This window comes from Sander lucioperca, chromosome 1, assembly GCF_008315115.2.
Source record: "Sander lucioperca isolate FBNREF2018 chromosome 1, SLUC_FBN_1.2, whole genome shotgun sequence".
NCBI lineage: Eukaryota > Metazoa > Chordata > Actinopteri > Perciformes > Percidae > Sander > Sander lucioperca.
Window position 1 is genome coordinate 25,380,009 of NC_050173.1, and position 24,591 is coordinate 25,404,599.

Sequence of the window (24,591 nt, forward strand, 5' to 3'; positions counted from 1 at the left end):
AGAAAATTACAATGTGTCAATACCGCAGCCTTGGGCCTTAATGCTTAACTGTTGCTCCCACTTCCTCCCTCATTTGGATCTCCCTGTCGCTCCATCCAGACATGTCAACAGAACACACATGGAGAAAACTGAAACCGCTTTATCACTGTTTTCTTCTCCCGTGGAATTACATTCTAGCACTTTTGCAACCTCACAAAATTGGACCACACCGTGTTGTTGCCGGAGTACTGTGCATATTTCAAGTCAAAACATTGAAGACCTGCAATGAAGCATAGGACTACTGTGCTGGAAAACTGATCTTTCATTTAATGTTTTTTTCCCTTTTTTTGTTTGCGAAAGGGGCCCTGTAAATCATGTCCTTTATACCTCCGGCCGGGGGTTCACCGCCTCACCGCAGGGTGGGAGGAGAGCATGATGGGAAAAACATGATGGGATCTCACTTTAGCAGGTCAGAGAGAAGAGAAAGGGCAAAAGAGAATGAGAGGCTGTGAAAGAGGTAGGAGGAGCGGTCTACCCTGGATAAGAGAGAAAGACAGAGACAGCAGGGGGTAAAATATTGAAATATCGTCAGACAGAGAAAAAGAAATATAGACAGAAGAATATAAAGACATAAAACCGAAGTAACAGCAATAAAAATCAGATTCCCTATTTCAAAACATTTTAGGCAATCAACAAGGTTGAAACCCAATTCCATACAGGACATACAAACAGACTATAAACTAATGAAAAAAAATATAAATCCAGGATAGTAATGACAGGCCTCTTCACTTATTAGTAGAGATGGTCCGATACCATTTTTTGCTTCCCGATACCGATTCTAATACCTGAACTTGAGTACCGATCTGATACCAGTGTGTCATATATTTTATTATGTTTTAACAACTGGATACTACTATCCCTGTATGGATGTGATATTATTTCTGTCTTTGTTGTCGGCCTGGCTCAGGTTAAACTCTTTGTGAAACATGGACAAACACAGACAATGAATGCCACAGAACTTTCTTTTATTATGCAGTTTGACAGTCAGTTATAACGGAAAAAGAACATAAATAAACTACTTTAACGTAGATTTTCTTTAGGGCTTTATTACGTGGTATCGGATCAGTGCATAAACTCCAGTACTTCCCGATACCGATACCAGCGTTTTAGGCAGTATCGGAGCCGATACCGATACTATTATCTGTATCGGAACATCTCTACTTATTAGCATAGAGAAAGAAAAGAGAAAGGCTGCAGTGATTTGCAGCAGATATTTTGTAGTATTGTTAGAAGACAATCCAATGCACTTTCTTTAGCAAGCCTTTGTAATGAAAAACATACTGTACTGTACTGCACTGTACTGTGACAATAATATGGTTTTGCTCTTCCTTAACTGACTACCACTAGCTAACTCACTGAATCAATAGCAACATTATACATTAAACTTCCTTTCTAAATCCCACAAAGCATAATGAGAAGTGGTGTTGGGGCGCTCAGCTGTCTCTTTGAAAACCCTTGCTGTAGATTAACTTTACCAACAATCACAATGTCAAAATGGGCCCACATTAGCAATAGTTCCTGACCCAGATGAAGCTCTCTAAGAAGGCAAAGAACAACCTCAAATGGTTATACAACATAGTGGAAATGGGCTAACTATTAGCATTTCTGCTCCAGTAGCCTATTTTCTCAAAGTGAAATCAGACAAAGGTTATGGCCACTCACAACTAAACGGCAGCGATGGCTCAGTCACCCCCATTAGATCTTGCACCTCTCTCCTCCACATGACCCCTCACTGCCATTTGGAGTTGCCCATGTGCAAATCTGCTTTGTGTAGCTTTTAAAAGCCTTTCTAGTAAAACTGAACAATGCAATCCAGGTGCCAATTGCTCAGCAAATCCCAATGAAAGACACAAGAACGACTGAGGGGGAGCAAGAACAGCAGCCTCAGCAAATGTGATATCCTAAAGTTGAATTTATATGCGTTGTGTATTAATACTCTGCAGTCACCTAATACCCTGGACCAGAGCTGTTCATCCATAATTCTCAGATATAAACTGCTTTGGTCTTGACATTTAATATTGGCTTGTCTGACAGTGGTGGGTTTTGATTTATGATGGCACAAACATTCAACAAAGTCAGTTACAATACCAGCAGTCTGCTTCTGTGGAGTAAAACAGTGGGACTCAGATAGTGTATCATTACAGGGTTGAGGCAGGTCAGACAGTTTGTGATTGAATTCCTGTACAACCAACATTAAAAGAAGCCAATATTACAGTCCTTCACATGGGTGAAGTCAAGTCAGTAGTATATTTACAGTGGAAGTACAAAATATTCATTCAACTTTGAACAAAGAAGCACAACATCCACCACAGAAACGTTATACTAGCATAAACATGAGTAAAGCTCCAGCCAAAAACCAGAGTGAGCCATGTGCTGCATAGATATAAAATATCACCATCGGCCTGGTTTTTTCTCTAAACCTGCAGCTTCCATTAGAAGGGACACACACAAATACACACACAATTTATCCAGAAATGTGCAAATGAATGTACATGCATGCAGTTTGTTCCTACACAGTGGTGGAAATTATTCCTGGAAATCAGGGGTGATTATTGCTCTAACAAGACCCCAGGGATAGGGGAGGTTGCTAAAACCGGGGTAGTGTGTGTGTGTGTGTGTGTGTGTGTGTGTGTGTGTGTGTGTGTGTGTTTGTTTGTGTATGAAAGTAAGAAAGACGGGAGAGTAACTGATTCATAATGAATGACATGTGACTGATGTGTTCTCTGTTTTATTTACTGTGTTTGAGAAATGTATGCATACATGCATGCGTGTGTGCGCAGTGTTTCCTCTGTGTTGATTTGGAAGTGGCGGCGCGCCACGGCAAAATTTCTGCCGCCACGGTATCAGAAATAGGGCAGACGCACAATGTAGTCGCGGTTGCTTTTTAAATTATCCTACCTGTTGGAAAGCGTGTCCACGCCCCCCGCAGGTGGACGGCGATACTGCAGTCTGATGTCGGTTTAGTGAGCGGCACTGCGCTTTGATGTCTGTTTAGAGAGGCAGCGGACTTTTTATTCTGTCTGGTTTGTGCGTTCGTGAGGAAAACGTGAGTATTGTACATGTGGAGTTTGTTGTGTGACACCATGCAGGACAAATAAATCTGTATAGTTTAACTATTTAGATCGAAGTTATGGCAGGAGTTGTCATGAAAACCTTATTTTGCTTTCTCCACGGCACACTCGTTAGTCTACTTAGCTAATCATCGGCGTTAATATGTGATAACGCCGGTTTATATCGCATTCTGTGTGTGCTCTGAGTGTTTATATGTTAAAGTTAACTTTTATAATACAGTGTAGGAGGTTATAGTGAAGTGAATCTCCGTTTCTGTGCTCTGTAGGTGCATTTAACCACCTCGTGATTTATTCAACGCTCCACGTCTGTAGCCTACTTGTAACATTAAACAGCTACAGCTAATATCATTGTGCACTGTAAGTTTATAGCTGCTGCTTTTAGTTCACTTAGTAACTATATTAACCACTGTTGATTCCTATAACATTCGTAATTATTAGTATAGCTCCTTTATCATTGGCATCATTATACTGCAGCTTAAATTGATATTCTTATTGTATTTATCTTTGTTTCTTGTAGACCACAAACACCAACACAAACAACAACAGCTCTGTTAACCAGACATACTCTCCTCAAGTCCATATCTGCCGCCTCAACCAGTTAAACTGTGGGAGTCAAATCCCTCCGTTTCACTGCCCCCCCCCGCCCAAATGTTCGGACAGACCTGCCCCCACTGCTACAAAAAATCCTAAAGGAAACACTGGTGTGTGTGTGTGTGTGTGTGTGTGTGTGTGTGTGTGTGTGTGTGTGTGTTTGAAAGCACATGACTCAACCTCTCTTTGTGTCCATATTTGTGTCTGTTTATCAGTATTTCCAGATCCAATGTGGTCAGCGCTAAACCTCTCTTAAATGAAACCAGAGCCAAAACAATGAACTCACATTCTGTCACTGTAGCAACGCCGACCATTACCCCAACAACAACAACAACACACTCTGCTGTTTTGTTTACAGGCTTTCCGGTCCACTGGGTTGACATATGGTGGCCCCTTGGTGGCCTTCAGCATCTTGATATTCACCCGGTCACTGAAATCAATGTGTTCAGCTTTTCTTCCAGTTTCTTTTAGAAAGTTCAATGATGTTACTTAGCTCGTAAACCAGTTTTGGGATATAAAAAGGATTGAATCTGTTTCTCAACCTTTATTTATATGAAACAGCCAATGGCAAGTGTTGTACTGGCTGATTCAAGTTTTGAATTTGAATGTAAGAAACACCATGTACAGCACTCTACAAAACCAACACAGACTTTCATCCTGCAACAGGTCATGTCCAATTCAGACACTTTGATCAGTTCATACTGGCTCTGAACCTTCCAGTGCCTTAACAGTGTCACAATTAACTGTTAAATGCAGGTCACTCAGGACATGGACTTTACAATTGTTCACTTGATTAGACAATAACACTGATTCGATCTTTGTTTGAACTTAATAACTGATGAAGGCACAATATATGATCCAAATGTAAACTAAATCTCAACTCATCACCACAATTGAAAACACGACTGGAAGCTGCTCCCCAAACTCACAGAGCTTTTAATAAACTGACTAAATATAGACAGATTTGTTTGCATCAGAAATGTTTCGAAAGAAAGAAGTAAGCAGAATGTAATAACACAGGTCCCACATTTCTGTTGGAAATGACGTGTATTAACAACTGGGAGCAGCAAACGCACCTTTAGTATCTGTTAACAGTATTATACTAAGGGCATTACACTACTATGCAACAGGATAATTTCTTCTTATTCCTTTCTGCCCGTTCAAAAATTCAAATTAGAAAGTTAGACTTATCAGTAACTTTGTGACAAATAGTATCAAGAATGGGGTTTGATTGGGGTCTTATCTTTATTTTACTGTAAATTCAAATATATCTAATTTATTTGGTCAAAAAAATGTACAGCTTGGGACTATAACATTATGGCATCATTGTTTAAAGGGATAGTTAAGAATTTTTTAAGTGGCATTGTATGAGGTACTTATCCATACCTACAGTAAATGGCGGTCGGCACGCCCCCAGTTTGGAGAAGCAGGCAGGAGTACAGACACGGAAGCTAAGCAATGTCCTGCTGTAAATAGGGGCAACTGCAAAACTTATTTTAACCACCTAAAAAAAGGCCCACCCAAAAAAAAACATTAGTTTAAGTGTACACTATATGTAGAATATTTTTCACCACTTTACCTTGCCGTCAAACAGCCCTGTTTAAGTTTACATGTGGGGAACTGAAGCCATTAATACACTGACTATGGATAAGTACCTAATGCAACCCTACTTCAAAAAATCCATACTATCCCTTTAGTTTTTGTTTGTGTCTTACTGTGTGTACATGATAGCTAACTGTCTCATGTTTAAATAATATACTGTATATATATATATATATATATATATATATATATATATATATATATATATTTAGTAAATGCTATATTTATCTTTTTAAATTAAATGTGAATTGACCGTGTATGTTTCAGAAATTGGTTACAGGTGTGCTAGTTAAGTCAGTTTAGTCCCTTGGTAACCAAATTACAACAAAGTGATGATAGTGTATAATTTCCAAAAGGTCTCAGATGAACACACCCATTATACTGAACTTCAGACTCTGGTTCCCATCCTTTAGAGATTTATTCTATCCACACGCCATCGTTATTACCATTGAAATATATGGGCTGCTGACACTACTCCCAGTTTCCCACCACAATATGTACATCCTCAACTCCCACTGCAGTTGCAGCAGGCACGTGTCAGACTCGCCTCTCTGGCCCGAGGCTCTCGTGGTGCTTCTTGACTTATATTCTCTTAGACTCTCCTCTCCCCAAGTTATTGCAGCTTCCTTTCAAACAACATACAAATGTTCGTTTTCCTACACAAACACACCATCATGTGTGTACCGGTTCGATTTTGTAAATAAATCTAAATCTAAATCAAGACCTTAGTCTTTAAGTGCTGAAAATATAAAGCAAAATAGGCCATCCTTTACATATAAAGTTCTGCATGGCTGCAGCAACAGAAGAGGCAATAATGCAATAACACAAGTTGAGACCATGGACAGTATAAGTTTGTGAGAGTCACATCTGTCTCTGCATCAACAACAGTTCCCAAAACACTAAAACTGTACTGTACAGTAAGTGTGACTTCAACATTCACTCACATTCAGGCAGCAATATATCAAATATTTTTATATTTTAGACGGAAGAAAGCCATAGAAATGACACGGGATAAAATATACACTTGCAATAAATATACAGATGAAGTCTGTGTGATACGGCCAAAAGCTTGATCTTGCCATTAGCTAATTTCAAGGTCAAGAATGAACTGTGAAGATCAACTTTTATGCCACCATGGCAGAAAAGTCCTAAAAGTGCTCAGAATAACGGAGTTGATGAACAAGTTCAAACATTCATCACAACTGAGAAAACTTGTGTGAGTGTAACTGGACCTTGGAGCGTTTTGTCTACTGGCAGGTCTACCCATCTACACGTCATCAAGATACATACTACTACTACTACTAATAATAATAATACTACTACTACTCATAATAACGTGATGAGGTTGATTCCTGTGGGGCAATTCGAGGGTTGGCAATGCATGGTCTGTGGCAACAGAGCAACAGACCAGGACATGGTTGGGATTCAGGGGTTTGATCCAGGACACTGCAACAGTGTGGATATCTGCAGACACGGAATATAAAGGATATATGGGAATATGGCACCCTGCTGCCTTCTGCAGTGATCGTGCAATGTGCTAAGGCGTGCACTATGTACACGATGTATGTACCTGTGAATCCACCTCCACCTCATGAATTAAACCAGCAGTACTCTGTCCCAGGGACCAAAATCACCCACTTCAGCAATAGTGCTCATGCTGCTTCCTTCTTATGTTTTTTCTCTACTACCCTCGATGAAACTGAATACAGAACAGCACTGCTCACTGTGCAAGAGTTATGAAGGCGGTGATGAGTTAACCTTCCCCTTTTCAAATGTCAATGACAGCGCAGACTGGATTCTGAAGTATAAACAATAAATCCTGAAAATTGAGAGAGGTTGATTAAGGGCAACTGGTCTGTGTGTGTGTGTGTGTGTGTGTGGGGTGGGGGGGGGGTGTTAGTTTGTGTTTGTAAGAAAAGTGACCATATGGAAATTATTAGATGTGGGCTGATTCAGCATGCTGGGACATATTTGTGTTTGCACGTGAGTGTGTGGAAAGCTGTCTGCCACCTCCAGTTTCAGTAAGTCAAGCACCACACCCTCAACCTAAACACACAAAATGCTGAAGTATCACAATTTAAAGTAAATGGAATACATCACTGATTTGGTCCTGTAAGAATCCAAGTTCATTAGTAATATACAAACCTAAAATGACCTAAAAAACATTTTGAAGGTTTGGGGTTTCTGTTAAACCCTGAGCCTATGCCATCAAACACATCGTCTCTTTATATCTTAAAGCTTATTATTACTTGATATTTTGTTAAATGATACCTCAACTCGACTTTATGAGTCCCTGAAAAACACATCAAAGGAGTTATGCAAATTGACTGTGACACAGGCAATATAACTTCCTACATAAGTTAAAAAGCAGTACTGGAATTGGATCTAGCAGCTCAGCTGCAATTAAAAAACCTGACCAAGAGATAGAAATACATTATTAGCCTCATAGTCATATTTGTAAAAATAGAGGCCTACAGTATCACACTGTGAAATTACACTCTACCCACTAAGCTGCACAGGACCCCTGGCAGTGCATTTAGAACTGCTGAATACATTAGCCAGTTAATAAGCTATACCTAAAGAGTAGGAGGGAGAGGAAGAGGACAGTGGAGGAGGGAGAGCCAAAGTCAAAGGGCATGAGGGAGGCAGGGAGGTCACTGACAAGCAGTTTGAAAGTATTGAAAGAAAAGTGAAGAAAGTTGAAGAGGGGAGTGGAGCAAGAGAAGGAAGGAGGGGGAGGAAAAGGGAGAAAGGAGGGGGAAGAAAAGGGAGAAATGAGGGAAAGAGGGAGAGGAGAGAGAGGGGTGAACCTCCTGGAAGACATAAATAGGCGAAAGAGGACTTAGAGGCTCGCAGTCACTCTCATCGACAGCCACATCCACCGCTCTCCTCTCCCCTTCTCCTCATCTCCAGCCCTCCTCTCCACTCATCTGCTGCAACCCTCCATTCATCTGGAACCCTGAACCAAATCAGTGAGTAGTTTCTGCAACACATCTTTATCCTGTCACCAGATTACAGCACAGAGATCCTTACATTAATGGAAATATCAGCTGTATTATAGAGGGCTACCAAGTATGCAGGTATACTTACTGGCAATTATTTCTGTAACAGGAATTGTATGCAATCATATTTAAGTGAAAACAAATTCAGATAGCGTGATCAAATATGAGACAGAAGTGTGGATGTAACAGATTTTATACGGATGCAGTGTTATATTTAGGAGAAAATAGGGAAATTAGGGTTGCAGTGAAATGCAAACATCTGCTGTTAAACACATCCTGCTCTACTTTTGTGACAATATGTAAATTGCAATAGCACCCATTTTTATTTATGCAAATATGTGCTGCTGTGATGTGCTTAATTAGAAATGAATGCCCCAATGGGGAGCATTTAGCTCTTCATTAGTCAGAGACTGTCCACACATATATTTGAAAGACTTTTTAATCATACTGTTAAAAGAGAAGTATCCTTTGGAGGTATCCAAAGTTAGGAAAGTCAGCTGACATAGCTTTATTCTATGAGGCAGGAGTTTAGAGCAAACCAGACTGTAACTACTGCAACAACAAACACTACTAAATGAATGCAAGATCTCCTTTCGCCAATCATATACTGTAACTGAGTTTGCAAGTCTTAACATTGGAAAAACTTGAGAAAACTTTCCCTCTGACTCACATGCCCCACTTGTTAAACTCGACACTGATACTGCAGCCAAACGCTTTGCCCTTACATCAGTTCTCCTTGTCAGTCTTGTCATGACCAGATCTGACTGCAAAAAGGACAACCTCAAGTATAGAAGGCAAAATGAAAAGGATAAATGATAACTAACTGCAAACATTTTAAATGCACAGGGACATCCTCTTTTCAGAATAAAAATAGTTGAATCCTTAGAATGAAGACATTTATGCTAACAGCTAGTTAAAGTGCTCCAAATCAGACATCTTGGGGTGTAGCAGCAGCAGCAGAAAGCATGAAAAGGTGTGTAGTATGTGGTGATTACACGTGATACATCACTGAAACATCACTGACTTTTCTCCTTTCTTATCCTCCCTTTCCTCCTTCAGGTCCTTCATCCTCCCCCAAATCAACCCTCATTATCATGAACACCACAAGAAACATCCTCTCCAGCTCTGTGGCACTCTACCACCTGATTGTCATGATGCTGACACTGGGCCAAGGCGTTCATTCACTGCCTGTTCCTACTGACGTCCCCATGTGCACGGCCTCAGAAACTGCCCAGTACAGGCTAACGTTTTCCGGCAAGTGGACCCAGGCAGCTTTCCCTAAACAGTATCCTGTCTACCGTCCCCCTGCACAGTGGTCAAACCTCATTGGTAAGTGCACAGCAAACTTGGTCAGTATATAATACAAAATATGAAGTTATGTAACTTGATTAATATCAACAAACAAGAAATACAACCTTATTGGCTAATGCAGTTAATATAGATATCTCTGATAACTGACTAATACCTGTTGCAACAACTGGCTTCCTTTTCCTCTCTCTGCTCTTAGGGGTGACCCACAGCTCTGACTACCACATGTGGCAGCGTAATGAGTTTGCCAGCAACGGAGTGAGGGAGTTTGCGGAGAAAGGCGAGGCCTGGACGCTTATGAAGGAAGTCGAAGCGGCCGGCGAACGCATCCAGAGTGTTTATGGGATCTTCTCCGCTCCCGCTGTTATGGGGGGCACAGGCCAGATGAACACTGAGTTTGAGGTTTTCGCCAGGCACTCCTATGTAAGTCTCTCAACGCCTGGTTTCCTTCACGGTCAGGGCATTGAGTATATCAGAGGCCTTTTTCTGATGTTCAGAATGCTTTCTTTAGCCTAGGTCAGAGGCCTAAAGGATTTCTTAAAAATGTTGCCAATTGTAGCTTTTATTGGACCACGGATATTTTTTTTCTTATATTCATGTGTAGTTTTAGCCATTATTCCTATTAAATATACTGATATTATCCTACTAATAGACACAGCCTAACAATCAAGTGCACCGATCATGCATATTTCCAGTTTGACCATATTATAAACTGATTATTTAGAAGTGAAAATTGAAGTTTTTGTAAAAAAAACTTCCAAGTAAGTGTTTTACATACCTGGGTTAAACTAGATCAGGGGTGTTGTTACCCCAGTGAGGCTGTTGCATGTCATGGGATTACGATTATGAGAAACACAGCCAAAACTATAAAAAGGAGGCCAGGGTGGTTAAAAAAATGTAATTACCTAACATTTGTTAATGCCCCAAGTGTATTTTAAGCCAAGTAATACGTTGTCACACTACTGCTAATTGATTATAAAAAAACATTAGATTATAAGAAAGAGCTGCATTGTGCCTTTTTTAACTAGGCTGATGCAGCAAAACAGTTAATGCTACTATAAAACCAGCTCCAGACTGTTATTTTCCATATGCTACACCCTAAAGAGAGCTTCCCAAATGTAGCAAGCTTAAGTCTCTCTACAAAATTGTGTAAAACTCTGCAGGAGTCTCAGGGTAGGTCATAAAGTTGGGGACAGGTTGGACCAAACACAATGTTAGGCTTGGACATGAAACGAGAGAGTGAGGAGGAGGCGAAAGTGTGTCATGGAGGTGAGAGAAATGGAGAAAGGCCAGTTGGAGACAGAAGATGCTCACCAACACAAAACAAACTATACTGATGCTGGTACTTAAATAACACCACATGTAGGGAGGTGAGTGAGTTAATTGGACTAGGAATAGGGCTGAATACACGTTTGACAATGGAAAGAATTTGGAGGTGTGGAGTTAGAAATAAGTGAACTTACAGACCTCTGTAGCCCACTCCTCATCTCTACTTGATAGTGGCTTAAGGCTACAATACCCACTACTAGCATAACACATCTAAACCAAACTGTCCGTGGGTATATGTGGGTATATATGTGGCACATTTTAACAAGAAAGATGAATGCATGAAATAAAAAAGACGATATCTCTGGTTCTGCTGCATCAATTTAGACACTTTTAAAAAAAACTGATTCCAACAATGTTATGGGAAAGCAAAACTAAATTGGTGGAGTACTTTAGTACTTTACAGGAAAGTTGTGACTGGATAGATCAAGTGTATACGTTAATGAATATGAATGTGCAATTAAGTATTATGTCTATTATAGCTTTCATTTACATTTGTAAGTTATTGAATATAAATTAGACAATGATTTAAACTCATTGTCCAAATGACACAAGGTTAAAAAGGTATCCACTGACAAACACTAAGACCAATTCATATATGGTGACATAAAATAACCCTTTTCTTCCCATCTATGTCTTTCTCCTTCTATCCCTCTTAATCTCCATCTCTCACTTCGAACCACCTCCTCATTTCCCCCTGTCTCTTTTTCTCTCTCTATGTTCCATCTTCTCCCCACGGTCTACTTCCTCCTCTTTATCTGCAGCTGTCGTTTATGGTGCATCTCGTTCCAAGCCCGGACTGGTTTGTGGGTGTGGAGAACTTTGACCTGTGTGACGGCGACCACTGGAAAGAGAATGTGTCGCTGGAGCTTTTCCCATTCGATGCAGGAACTGACAGCGGGTTCACCTTCTCTTCTCCCAACTTCGAGACCATCCCACAGGACAAAATCACACAGGTGGGTTAGCCTGAGCCAAGGGCAACATCCATCAATCTAAAGCCAAAAATCACTAATCGTGTAAACAGGGACATGAGCTCATCATTGTTGATAAAACCAGTGTTGGCAAGGAGGTCTACATTGTTTTATACCACTTGTGTGTAAAGACGAAGCTAAATCAAATCAATTTGACAACAGAAGATAAAACAAATGCCTTGAAGGCTTTGTTCATCCTAGATATGAAATGTTCAGGACACTGTGTCTATAGTGGAAAGGACAAATCATTATCATCATTTTCACCATTTGAAAAACATTGGCATGAGCACTTTAGTGCCCTAATTACTCAAGACACAAAGATCTTATTTGCCAAAAGTGTACCTCTTTAACATATTAAAGGATGTCACATGTACTGTATAACAGTTGATGCCTCCTCTTACCTCCAATGACTCACCATATATAAACTGTTATTCCTTGTCCATTTCTCCTACATAGATCACTTCTTCCTTCCCTAGCCACCCTGCTAACTCCTTTTACTACCCCCGCCTGAAACACCTGCCGCCCATCGCCAAGGTAATGCTGACCAAGATAAAGAAGACCAATCAGATCATCAGCCTGCCTGTGGAGCCCACCCAGTCCAACCAACTGCCAACAGGAAATGAGATTGAGGACAAGCTCATAAGTAAGTAAATACTCTGATTTTGCACTGGGTAAACTGTGGAATGTTGATGACAATAAGGCACTTGCATAACAACAGTCATAAATGACTGAATGTGCTGTAATTATGATGACTATACTTACATATAGGACAGATGTGGTAATTAAGTCAGCCCTGTGTTAAAACAGTGCAAGGGGCTGTGTTGGTGGGGGTAACAATTGATGACAATACTGCACAACAGGTTATAATACTAACATAAGGAATTTTTTACGGGAACTCTGTAAAGTTATCAGGACGGCAACAATTTTATCTTTCATCATGATAATCTTTGACCACTATTAGTGCTATGAAGCAATGTTATGTTATACAATGCTTGCAAAAGTTCCTGCCACCGGTTTCCAACTATTTCGCCGATCAACTTTGGGTGATAATATTGTTCAGAGAGCCGTAACACTGTTTGTTTACTAGAAAACTCAACAAGGTTATTTTGGTACCAGGCCAAAATGTCCAATAGTAAAACTCAAATATGAATATTTTGCAGGTATAAGATAAACATTTTTAAATCAAATACAAGCACTTATATATAACCGGCACAGTATGCTGAAATATGGATTAGTAAGCAGCATTTGCATCCACCCTTCCTACCCTAAGCTGCCTCTCTCCACTCCACTTGCAGTGATCTAATAATTTACACATTTAAAAGAAAATAAATGCTCAAAGTCGCGCAAAAGAACAGATGTAGGATTTCACACAATGCTAATAGCTGGGGTCTTAGTCTTTTCCTGACTTAAATGAAAGCATTTGGGAACCATTAGAGGCCACACACAAACTCAATTACTTCCAACCAGAAACCAGAGAAGCCAAGTGAGGGTAGGGCATCAGAAAATGCCAGGGGCACATCTGGCATCCAGTGGAAAACTCTAAAGATGAGAGACTGAGAAAGTGAGAGAGCATTTTAAGAAAACTAGGTAATAATTCTGTACAGCAACGTTTGAGTCGTGACCCAAAATAGGATGCAGACACGTATGTTTTAACAAGATCTGGATCCATAAGGTGAAGCTGGGTTTATTTAATGTTGATTCCCAGACAGTTAAAATTTAAGACTCTCCGTTGTACAGATTAGTGGTAACAGTAAAAAAGACCAACTGCAAGTAAGAATAGAAAGAGGGCTTTGAAAAATTAAGACAATCAGTGTGTTGAACTATAAGTGAAGCCAACAATGCAGTATTAAAAAAACCTGACTGTGTGACTGATGTTCTCCAAGGAGGGGAAAAATAACCGTTTATAAATAAATACATCACCACAGAAAGTCTAAACAGATGACTTGACCAGGAAAGTTTTTTTTGGGACGGGAAAAATGAAATAGATAGCGTGTCAACCTGGCAGTAGAGCTGATAGCACAGTAATCAGATTCAATGTTCAGGCAGACTGTAAAGGTTTGACGAACCATCACAGACTACAAGTCCGTTCCCCTGACTACCCCACAACAAACAACAGAGAGGGGCCAGGAATCTGTTGGGGTTTCCTGCCTTGATTCCAATGCTCCATCCTACCCCTCCGTCTGTTTTATCCTTCCTTCCCTCCATTAATCCCTCCGTCTCTTTTATGCCTTGTCCCCAGGGCTTGAGCAACATTTTTCATTATAGATTAGAAAACACCTTCGGTTTAATCTGTGAAATACAAAAACATAAATCACCTTTGCTTCATCTTACAGCGTTGTATCACCTTATCCTTCCCTCTGTCCTTAATAGAAGGGAAATTTGACTTGCTTGGTCCATCCCTCCAGCCGGCAGTCCATCCATGTAGCTTCCGTATGGCCTCCCATCCTTCTGCTTTTCTACTCTACTCTACCGACAACTAAGTCTGTGATACATATCAGCTCTACGGAAGCTCACAACAAGGTTGGCTGAAGTAGCCTAGCAAGTTCACCATGTTGGACAAAGGGCGAATCAGAGCAAAACAAGAAAGACATGATGTAACATTACACTTCAATGATGAGCCTCCTTTCACTGTATTACAGCTGAGGTGCCTTTTAGCAAGGCTCCAAATCCCTATCTGCTATAGTTGGCTTATTAAGTGATAGCACTGTTTACTATGAGGCAGGGCTGCACTGACAAAGAGCTAACAGTCAGCAAACTCACTCATAACATGAAGGTTAAAACAAATTCAGAGTCACACTTACTCGTAACTCCAGCAGCACAACCACTACCAAGAATCAATCAAACAAGAAGCTATGTGTTCATAAAGAGCTGCATACATTTTCCCTCTCATGACTAATCCCCCCCCTTCCATTCAAACCTATTAAAAGAAACTCTAATAATATACTATTTAATACTCACAAATATCAAAAATGTACCACTTCCAAACAATAAATACAGTAGATTGCAAAAGGAAAGACACAAGCTGACTCTGCAATATTACAAACCAACCTAAATGTTAATGTGTTATAATTCATTCCTCTTAATGCAGATACCCCTCTGGACTGTGAGGTGTCAGTGTGGTCTCCTTGGGGCTTGTGCAAAAGCAAGTGTGGAGACTCAGGTGTGCAGCACCGCACGCGCTACATCATTATGCACCCAGCCAACAATGGATTAGCCTGCCCCCTGCTGGAGGAAGAGAGGAAGTGCTTCCCGGACAACTGTTTATGACTAGGCCAGGAAAGGAGGAAGAAGAAAGAGAGGAAGGAGAGGAGAGAGAAGAAAGAGAGGAAAGGGAGGAAAGGGAGGAAAGGACGAAGACGGAGAAACAACAGTAAAAGGTCTGCGGCTTATTCACATGAGGCATAAATATGATGAAGCGGACACTCTTATTTCCTCCCTGGCTATACCCTATGTCTGTGGAAATGACTAATGTACTGATTGTCTGACTGTTAAATTGCAGAATGTCTTATCCTCAAGACACATCGATAGATCTGACAGCACTAGAGAGGTGTAGTTTGGCGAAATAGTTATTAGACACCACTTCAGTTTTGGCAGATTATCTAAATTGTCTGGGGACAGAACAATGCTGTTTTAAACATAGACATCAACTAAAAACACATTTACACATTATAATTGGGTTTTAATTGGACATTTCTGAAGATCACAGACACTTGTTTGCCCACAGTGGATTATAACTTCAAGCAGCTTCCATCAAGCAGATTTGGAAATAAATCAATATACAGTAAATTATACTTAAGATCTAAAATCCCTATATCCAAGAAATACTTAGCAGAAAATCATAATAGCAGCAGCTCTGGCACAGGGGAAAACATGATGTCTCAATAATTCCATTAGCAGAAGTATAGTCCTCCCCGCATTCAAAACATAATATTCACAGAGACATTGATCGTTTTCTGAAAACAAAGAATATATTTATTAACAGGATTTTTGCCTGTGGTGTACAGTATATCAAATCTGAAAGTAATAAGTTGTATGCCTTTATGTTATTGAAATATTAGTTCAAATGTTTTTTGTAAAAAAAAAGAAAAATGCTAAAAATGTACAAAAAAAATGTATGTTTCCTGTATGGCCAATAAAGGTATTGTGACCTGATTGATAAGTTTCTTTTAGTAAGAGATTGCACTTACTTTATGTATATTTGGAGTCTCATTGCCAAACTTCACATAATCAGAATAACAACTGTGAGTTTTCCATTTTATAGATTAAAATGCTTCTTTAGTGCCTGACTGTGACGGGGCGCATGCCTGCCGTCACGGTAGTGATGCGCTACCTAGTTTAGCTCTCAAAGACGGACTGTAAATGTTGCCTGTTTATTGTGTTAGCGTGTCAATATGCTCGGTTTCAAATCGTCTGTTAAACTAGCCATTCATCAAATGCCCCATAGTAATCCCGTAGTGTTCTTGTGCACAAATTTAACATCTAATACTGCGGTGATTTATAGGCTATAGTCATATCCATCAATGCATCATTCTCTATTGTTTAAAACCATACCGTTTGTCACAAACATAACCATGTATAATAATCACACAACACTTACGTCTTTGTTAACTGCATTGCTGTTTATTTAGTTTAAAAGGTAACAGTATAACATGTAGTCTTTGTGGCTTACCGGCGTCTGCTCTCTTTCATTGATAAAGGAAAGTTTGCCGCGATCGGGGAGTTTAAATGACGTTTGTACATCCGGGGTAACAGGAAGTGACCGGAATTAGGAGTAATTATTTTATTGTCCGTCAAGTTATCTTGTGGCTTAATGCAATGTTTTTGTGAGTCAGGTGAATAATCTTCTGTAAATTTCTAGCTTATTAAATCTAATAATTTTGGCTGTTTGTAGCTTTTAATGTCTGCTCACCTTAGCCACCCCTGTATGTTAGTTTTGGTTGGTATGTTCCAATTCCAGGGGCGCGCTACAGGTGTTTATAGACTGGCAGTTTCAGTTGTTGGGGGAGCTAGAGGGGTGAGGACGTAAGTCTGTGGAAGGCTCAGGTGACTAGTTTGAAAAGTCAACTTATATACAGCTGTATCTCTGTATCATTTATCAATTTTTGACTCATGTCAATTTATTTTATTTTTTGGTGAAAGTATTTTTGTTTTTTTTCTTTTTAATTTTGGTTTTGTTAATTGTTTGTTTTGCCTGTGGGCCTTAATTGGGACAATTATAATAAAAGCCCATCATTTCAACATCCTCTTTGACTCATCCTGAGTGTCAATATCTGCTCACGACTACTCTACAACATCTACCTTCAACACTGACCTTATTGCCTGACCTTTAAATCGGAACCCCAGATTCGGGCTGACTTACATATGGGTTCCGAAAGTCAAATGACTAATGGCGCTTACCGACTGTTAGTACCAGCTCTGCTCGGCTTGGCTCGACTCGACAGCGGTGCCCCGTCCTCCTTTTTCCATTGCAGATTTAGTACCGCCTCATGCATGAGGCGAGTGTGGCTGGTCGTCACAGTACAGATCCATTTTTGCGACACGACTGAAGCGTGGTGTCGCGACATCATACATCCATGGTTGATGCTCCACGCCCTTGACCGGCAGCTGATTGGACGAACGCGTCACGTGGGTCTGGCTACTCCCAAATTTCAAAACGACCATCATGGCGGCTCGTTGAGAATACGATCTCGTATTTTACGAAAATAGTTCACCGAAACGTGTTTCTGAAAACATTTTAAGCGAGAAATAGGCCATACAGTTGCTGAATCTGTCTTCATTTCAGATCGACAAAGGTTAGTTTGAAAGATTTCCGTCTACTTCTATTGGATAGTCGCGTCGCGTTCAACGAATTCATTTGCACAAATGGTCATCGGCCAGCTTTTTGGACGCGCCTTCCCGGGATGCTTTGCGGGCGCGTTAAAGTCGCTTGACATCATCCATAGGAATAAAGTGGAGCGCGGCGCAACAGAAGCGTCGCAAGGCCAGATGGATCTGCACTGTCATAGCGACGCCGCAGGAAACTGCCGCGACACACACACAGAACGTTGAATGTGTGTTGTTTTTGATTCTCGGCATGTGGCTGTTGCTACAGCCAGAAGACAAATTTTGTTTTAAAAACTGGCGGGTTTGTTCAGGACTCCTCCGTCTGTCTCTGGCAATGATGACGCACTGATTAGTGATTATCTCCGACCAATGAGTAGTCTGCAGGTTTTCACGTCACCTTTTAGTATCGCCTCAGCTCGCTTGGAACCTCGACGGAGGTGATACTAAAAAAAAGTACCTGTTGGTAGGTACCAGGGACTTTTTTTCATAATGGAAAACCAAAAAAGGCGAGTAGAGTCGAGCTGAGTCGAGCAGGTACCATGTAGTGGAAAAACGCCATAACACTGGGGCTGCAGGATTAAACTGAGTGACGATAGAAAAGCTTTTAACTGGATGACCTGGGTTCAAGCCCCGGTGTTGGCTAGGATTCGCCCTGATGAAGTGTTGGTCATAAAATTGATGAATGTACTGACCAACTATTTAAAACAGTTCACCAAATGTTGATTTAGCTCACGAGGACTGAAATCTCACAGAGCACACTTCATGCTGTGATGGTCAGTGCAGCATGAACCACTGTGAAGCAGGAATCCCATTTGATAGGCAGAACAGACACCAGTTACACGTAAAGTGACCTATTTCTCCAGAAAAGGTTTCTTGGCACGATGACGACAACACAATTTGAAACAGATACATTTTTTAGTGAATGATATTGCCGTAAATATAAAACCGGTAAAATCAGTTATGACACCCAACCCCCAACCCACCCCCCTTACCCACCACGCAACATGGAAAGCTTACTGCCGTTGACAGATTGAACAGCAATAACAACTAAACATCTGGTGCAAGAGGGAGCTCTCCTTCTGTTTTGAATGACGAAGGAGAGGAAAATTACTGAGACAGAGAATCAGGAGAAACAGGAGCAGATTCTTTTTCTGGCTTTCCCTAACAGTAGTTCCATCAGCTAAGTCTGAGAGAAGTAAGTGTAAAGTATACAACAAGTACACACTACTATATAATGAGAATATATTGTGGCGTGTATACAATACAAGGGATTTTATTGCCATAACCAATCAGGCTTCCAGGATTTTTTTTGGTATGCTCAGGATACAGTCAAAAAGTGGAAATATATGTCCCCCCGCATAATGTTTATAATATACAACAAACAACAAGATAAATACTCTTGCCATAGGAAAAAAATTGAAATTTGTTTCAAAAAAAGGAATAGCTGTAAACTAAAGTCGTGGTTTACAGTAAATTGCAGATATTAATGATAGTATTCATTACAAGATCTGTTTTGGAATACATTGCAGCGAGACATGCTATAAATCCATTGCAGTTTAAAACTGAATCTATTATTTCAATGGCAGGTATATTAAACATATTGATTTAGTATTCACACTATCTGTAAAACCACTGAAGTGTGGGAGGAGAAGGAAAAACAGATTCTTTGCTTACTTTGAGGAATAACAACTTTTGCAGATGCTAAATATGAGAAGGATTTATTCTGTGTGTGTGTGGGGGTTTACTTTATAAATGACCTCATCTAGGGTTAGCATATGGCAACTATTGTATGTAATGGTTTGGATTACAATTTCCACTCAATTGCTGAAGACATTTGAACCTTCTTTCATACTGTAGTAAAAGACACAGACTAGTAATCACTACTGCGTTACTAGGTTAAAAGGTGAACACCATATTTTACTAATAAAAATGAAGTCAGTAGGTCAGATGAGAAGTGCATGTCTAATTTGTCAAGATAAACTAATAATCACTATACCACAGCAGTGTGCTCATACATATTCTCAGCCTAGAGGGACAACCAAAATGGATAAACACATTCTTGGATATGTTACTTCCTGCATCTTGTTGATAGCTAGTGATATATCCCTCAAGGCACAGTTCAACATCTATCACTTTGGATTTAGTGTAGTAAATGCAGAGCAGGGACTTGGCCCTGTGATAGAAATAAGTCTACTGAGGTGTTAAACAAGTCTACTGCGGTGTTAAACAAGTCTACTGCAATACATATTTTCTGTTTAATAGCAATGAAATATATACATATTGCATGTGCCAGAGTGCTACTCCTACTTCCATGTTGGTGTATTATGAGCTCACTGTTGGATTATCTGTATTTGCAGCAAGTAGTCAGTCCCAGTCAATCACTATTCTTAGCAGCTTTGCTATTGGCTCCCAGCTTAACCAGTCATAAAATGACCAGAATGTCTCGTCACACAAAGCAGCACCTGTGAGTTTCTCACACTCAAACTGCCTCCCTTATAGCCTTCCACTTTAAATACACGCTATATGACATGAGTGTTTGGCTAGTCGATGAAAAATACCTCAATCCTGAGCTAGCGTTCGCAGATCTACAAAAAAACGTCAACTGGAACTACAGGCCAACATTTGGACGTCACATGTATTGTAATTTAATAGCTTATTGTTAACTGAAAATGGGTTTGCGAGGCATTGGCTTTCTTCTGCAGTGTTACCTGATGTTGGCAGCAGCCATGTATTTTGATCTCGGAGAGCAGGAGGAAAAATGCATCATCGAGGAGATTCCTGAAGACATGCTGGTCACCGGTGAGTCCTGGAGAGGGAATATTCCTGTTGTTTACAATCTGTAGAATTAGATTTGGAAAACTGCACTGGAAAGTGCCACGTGATTGTTAAATCACACAGTGATGTTATAGGCAAATCCATGATAGTGTGTCTCTTAATACAGCGAGTGCAAAGGCCATTTATGACTTCCAAACTGCCGATTAAGTACAGTCTTGGTGAAAACTGATTTGTTCCTTGCTTTAACAACAAAGAGCCATGCAAATATATATATGTGTACTTGGTTGACATTTGTTTTAACAGTAACTTGTCAATGAATGTATATTACATACTATATTTTGTATACCTTAAATATAATTAATTTGAATGTAAATCCCAATTTAAAATATAATTAATAAAATTATAAATATAATTTCTATTCCCTCTTTATGCTCAATCTAATCCTTATTTCAAATGTTACAAGCTGTATAATGCCTTGACTACTACTGTGTGGGATTGATATACAAACTGTATCTTACCTTCAGGTTATTTCTTGTTGGAGCCTTGGGATTTGAAGGCGTATTCCCACTACCCTCAACTCGGCGTCACTGTGACAGTCAGAGACCCAAACCATGAGGTACTGCACTCACAGGAGAGGTTTATCACCAAGCCAGCATAATACAAACATGTGTGTGTGATGGTACACTAAAACATGTGCTGGCTGGTTTCCCCATTCAAACCAAACCCAAACAAGGATGACATTTAACACAGTATTACTTAAGATTAGCACTGCAGCGTAAGCTGTTATTTCTGCTACTGTACAATAACATTAGTCTCACACCTCAGTGCCAGTGCTGGAAGAAGTTTTTTAATCATTTACTTAACGGGGCTGTAGTCGACATTCAGAACATTAATATAGTAGCAAACAAATACGTGCTATGTGAAGATATAGTAATGGCATCCTGAGCACAGAATGAAGTCACACTCTCTAAGTGTGTTGTAATCTGAGTTTCTGTGTTCTTTGTTTTGACAACCGGTCTGGCTGTACGTGCACGTTAGTGCATGTGGCCATAAAAAACAGTATGTATTGGAGAACGGCCTGTGGGGAAGCCTTGTGGAGGCAATCCCATGCACCCTGTTTTTTTTCAGTATTTCGAGTACAGCCCCTTTAAGTAAAAGTAGTGATATCACACTGTAGAAACACTTAATTACAAGTAAAATTGCATGCATTGCACTGCATTCAAAATGTTGGTAAAAAGTAAAAATAAAGTACAAAAGTCAGCCCTTTCAGTGTTATGTTATTTTATTACACGGCTTGGTTGAATCCGACGGCATTCTGTGGTCTGCTAATTATAACTTTCACTTTAATTTATAACAGACCGTTGCCATGCATAGCAGAGCATTGCCATGGACGCAGTTCTGATCACTCTGCAGGACAGCCATCAATCCTCTGAAAGAAGTTCGGGTAATTTATTAGCTGTGGCAAAAAGTGGAGCAAGATCCTGTCCTCCAGGCAGCAGATCTGGTGCTAGATTTTAAATACAGTCTATGACCGCTACACAGTAACTTCAGCCGTTGGGACAATAACGTTAATTAGTTACATTGCAACATCGTGTTTACAGGTGTGTCAACTGGATCGGCTGGGCAATAAGGAAACGAGATGAATGAGGACAGAAACGTCAACATAAACATTCCCGAAGAAAGTCCCATTCACCTCACTTCACCATCAACGGAAATGTTCAGTTTAATGTGAATTATAACGACCACGAGAGCAGCCTTAATAGCCCGCTAGCTCACTTAATAACGCCTTAGGTTGTGTCAACCCGCAGTGATTGAAACAGCACCTGGTTGAAGGAATTTGTCCGCCTAGCTAGCGATAGCTGGGCAGCACCCCACCTCATCCCGCCTTATATTAACTTTTTTATTTTTACTTGGGAAGTAGCCGTGTAATAAGCGGGATAATGTAGAGCGAGGCGGTCATTGTAGTGACTACAACCCCGACAGGGTGATGCAGGCGGAGGGGTCTTGCATCAGCCTGAAGGGCTGATTTATTTGGTAAGTAGCCGTGATCCCTCCGCGTCCTGCATCACCCTTTCGGGGTTGTATTTGCTGTAATGACCGCCTCGCTCTACATTATCACTTACATATTACTGGACTATTATTATTGATGCATTAACATATAAACAGTACTTTAATGTTATAGCTGGTTGAGGTGGAGCTAATTTTAAATGCTTTATATACTTTTGGGTAGTTAAATCTAGAACACAGCATCATATTATCATAGAGCCTATATTTGTTTGTAAAACCTTGATCTGAAAATAAATAATAATAATTTCCCTCTGAAATGTAGTGGAGTAGAAGTATAAAGTAGCACAAAATGAAAATACTCAAGCAAAGTACAAGAACCTCACAACTGCACTTAAGTAACTTGAGTGAATGTACTTAGTTACTTGTTTCCACAACTGCTTTTTGCACACTCATATGGTCCCAATATGAAGAAAAAAATCCTTCAGTTTCATTTTAAATTCAACTTTTTGGAAATATTTGCAATGCTAATGGACATGAATGGACATCAATGAGAGAATCTACCATCTATACCTGATTGACATACTAACCCATCACTTCCTCTTCCTCAGCATTCAACCGACAAAAAAGAACCAAAAGAAACGAAGCCTCCTCTCAATTTTGTTGACCCATAGATGAGGAAATGTTAACGAACAGTGTCTTTCCTGCTCTCTAGGTTCTGATGTCCAAACGCTACGGTAAATTTAGTAAATTCACCTTCACAGCTCACGCCTCTGGTCAGCACTACCTTTGCTTCCAAACCAACTCCACAAGGTTTGCTGTCTTTGCTGGAGAGAAGCTGGTGAGACCTATGGACACAAACAGAAAATTCATTTTAGATGAAGAAGAGGGGGGAAATGCAGCAACACGTACAGTTTTACAATATTATATTGAACACTCTGTCACGTCTGTGAATTGTGTGCAGACTTATCACACATTTGTAAAAAATAAAAATAAAAAAAATAACATTTCCTCATTCGTGCTGCACAGAAGCTACATTTGGACGTTCAGGTGGGAGAGCACTCGATTAATCCCAAAACCGACAAGACCAAAGACAACATGGAGACTCTGGAGAACAGCCTCAGCCACCTCATTGATCAGATGATGTACATCATCAGGCAGCAGGAGTACCAGAGGGTAAATAAGTATTTTACTGTCCTGTCCTCAGTGGAAAGGGTAGAAGCAGTGTGGAATTTGCTAAATCGACAGTATGAGGGATGAAGATTATCATTCAGCATGAACTTAAATAAATAAATACTGCATACTCTACTAATGTTACTAATTGTAAGTTATTTTTCTGAAAAGCAACAATATTTCATGTGTCTCTTCTCCATGTTTTACATTCCTTCCTTTCATTCAGGAGAAAGAGGAAGTGTTTCGTCAGATCGGGGAGGACACCAACAGTAAAGTGCTATGGTGGGCTGTTGTGCAGACCTTCATTCTGCTGTCAGTTGGTTTCTGGCAGATGAAACGACTCAAAGACTTCTTCATCGCCAAGAAGCTGGTCTGATGATAAACTCTGACCTGTCAACTTTAAGCCTGATGACCTTATAGCATGTCCTGCCCATACCTGTCCAAATATATACTTTTAAAAACAATTTATGACTAGAATAATTATGGATTACAGAGGATGTGAGACAGTTAAATAAAAATCCACCAACACTGCTTTTATAATGTTGTTAGTGTACAAGATAGATAATCTTGCCAAAACTACAATATTTCTAGAGGTTTTTCTTTCTTTTTAAAATTCTTTTCCTTTTTCTCTTTCTATTCTTCCACTCTGTTGCCCTTAAAACAGAAGGCTATTGCATAAGGTTGGATTGTAATCTTGAATTGGGCTCATATTCCCACACCTGTTTATGCTTCTGTTAAAATAAATTGATATCTGTATAACTGTTTGGCCCCCATTATAAGCAAATGTACACAATGTTTATCAGGACTGAACACACAACACAGGACACTAAAGGAAAGTAACAAAAGTATTATAAAACGAGCATTGTTTAGTCAATATTTCCCTGACCTGACTTACCTCATGTTCAA

The 24,591-nt window shown here is 40.0% G+C and overlaps 3 protein-coding genes across 4 annotated transcripts in view; 2 read left to right on the forward strand and 1 right to left on the reverse strand.

Moving 5' to 3' along the window:
- maea (macrophage erythroblast attacher, E3 ubiquitin ligase) overlaps nt 1–20,531 on the reverse strand; it is a 97,171-nt gene extending 76,640 nt beyond the window's left edge. The window contains exon 1 of the mRNA XM_031302790.2: nt 20,442–20,531. The gene's annotated coding sequence lies outside the window, so the exon portion shown is untranslated. The remainder of the gene's footprint in view (nt 1–20,441) is intronic.
- Nucleotides 8,149–16,060, forward strand: spon2b (spondin 2b, extracellular matrix protein). Its single transcript, XM_031302791.2, has 6 exons — nt 8,149–8,275; nt 9,365–9,634; nt 9,813–10,036; nt 11,704–11,895; nt 12,367–12,553; nt 14,999–16,060. Exons 2-6 carry the CDS (start codon nt 9,400–9,402, stop codon nt 15,175–15,177), a joined length of 1,017 nt encoding a protein of 338 aa, XP_031158651.1. The 5' UTR covers nt 8,149–8,275; nt 9,365–9,399; the 3' UTR covers nt 15,178–16,060.
- Nucleotides 20,061–24,441, forward strand: si:ch211-255i20.3 (transmembrane emp24 domain-containing protein 11). 2 transcript variants are annotated; one of them, XR_004105552.2, is made up of 6 exons: nt 20,061–20,532; nt 21,033–21,124; nt 23,228–23,353; nt 23,542–23,688; nt 23,912–24,139; nt 24,333–24,441. XR_004105552.2 is itself a non-coding variant. In XM_031302795.2 (5 exons), exons 1-5 carry the CDS (start codon nt 20,403–20,405, stop codon nt 24,059–24,061), a joined length of 645 nt encoding a protein of 214 aa, XP_031158655.1. In that variant the 5' UTR covers nt 20,061–20,402; the 3' UTR covers nt 24,062–24,441. The 2 variants fall into 2 exon arrangements, 1 of the variants encoding a protein (XP_031158655.1); XM_031302795.2 differs by having other exon boundaries at nt 23,912–24,441.
- The last annotated feature ends 150 nt before the right edge of the window (nt 24,442–24,591 follow it).

Excerpts from the sequence above, each read along its gene's own strand:
- si:ch211-255i20.3 (XM_031302795.2), top strand. The coding sequence starts at position 20,403 with ATGGGTTTGCGAGGCATTGGCTTTCTTCTGCAGTGTTACCTGATGTTG. Across the intron at positions 21,125-23,227 it reads TCAGAGACCCAAACCATGAG|GTTCTGATGTCCAAACGCTA; the intron begins GTACTGCACTCA and ends CCTGCTCTCTAG. Across the intron at positions 23,689-23,911 it reads GGCAGCAGGAGTACCAGAGG|GAGAAAGAGGAAGTGTTTCG; the intron begins GTAAATAAGTAT and ends CCTTTCATTCAG.
- spon2b (XM_031302791.2), top strand. The coding sequence starts at position 9,400 with ATGAACACCACAAGAAACATCCTCTCCAGCTCTGTGGCACTCTACCAC. Across the intron at positions 10,037-11,703 it reads TTTTCGCCAGGCACTCCTAT|CTGTCGTTTATGGTGCATCT; the intron begins GTAAGTCTCTCA and ends CTTTATCTGCAG. Across the intron at positions 11,896-12,366 it reads CACAGGACAAAATCACACAG|ATCACTTCTTCCTTCCCTAG; the intron begins GTGGGTTAGCCT and ends TCTCCTACATAG.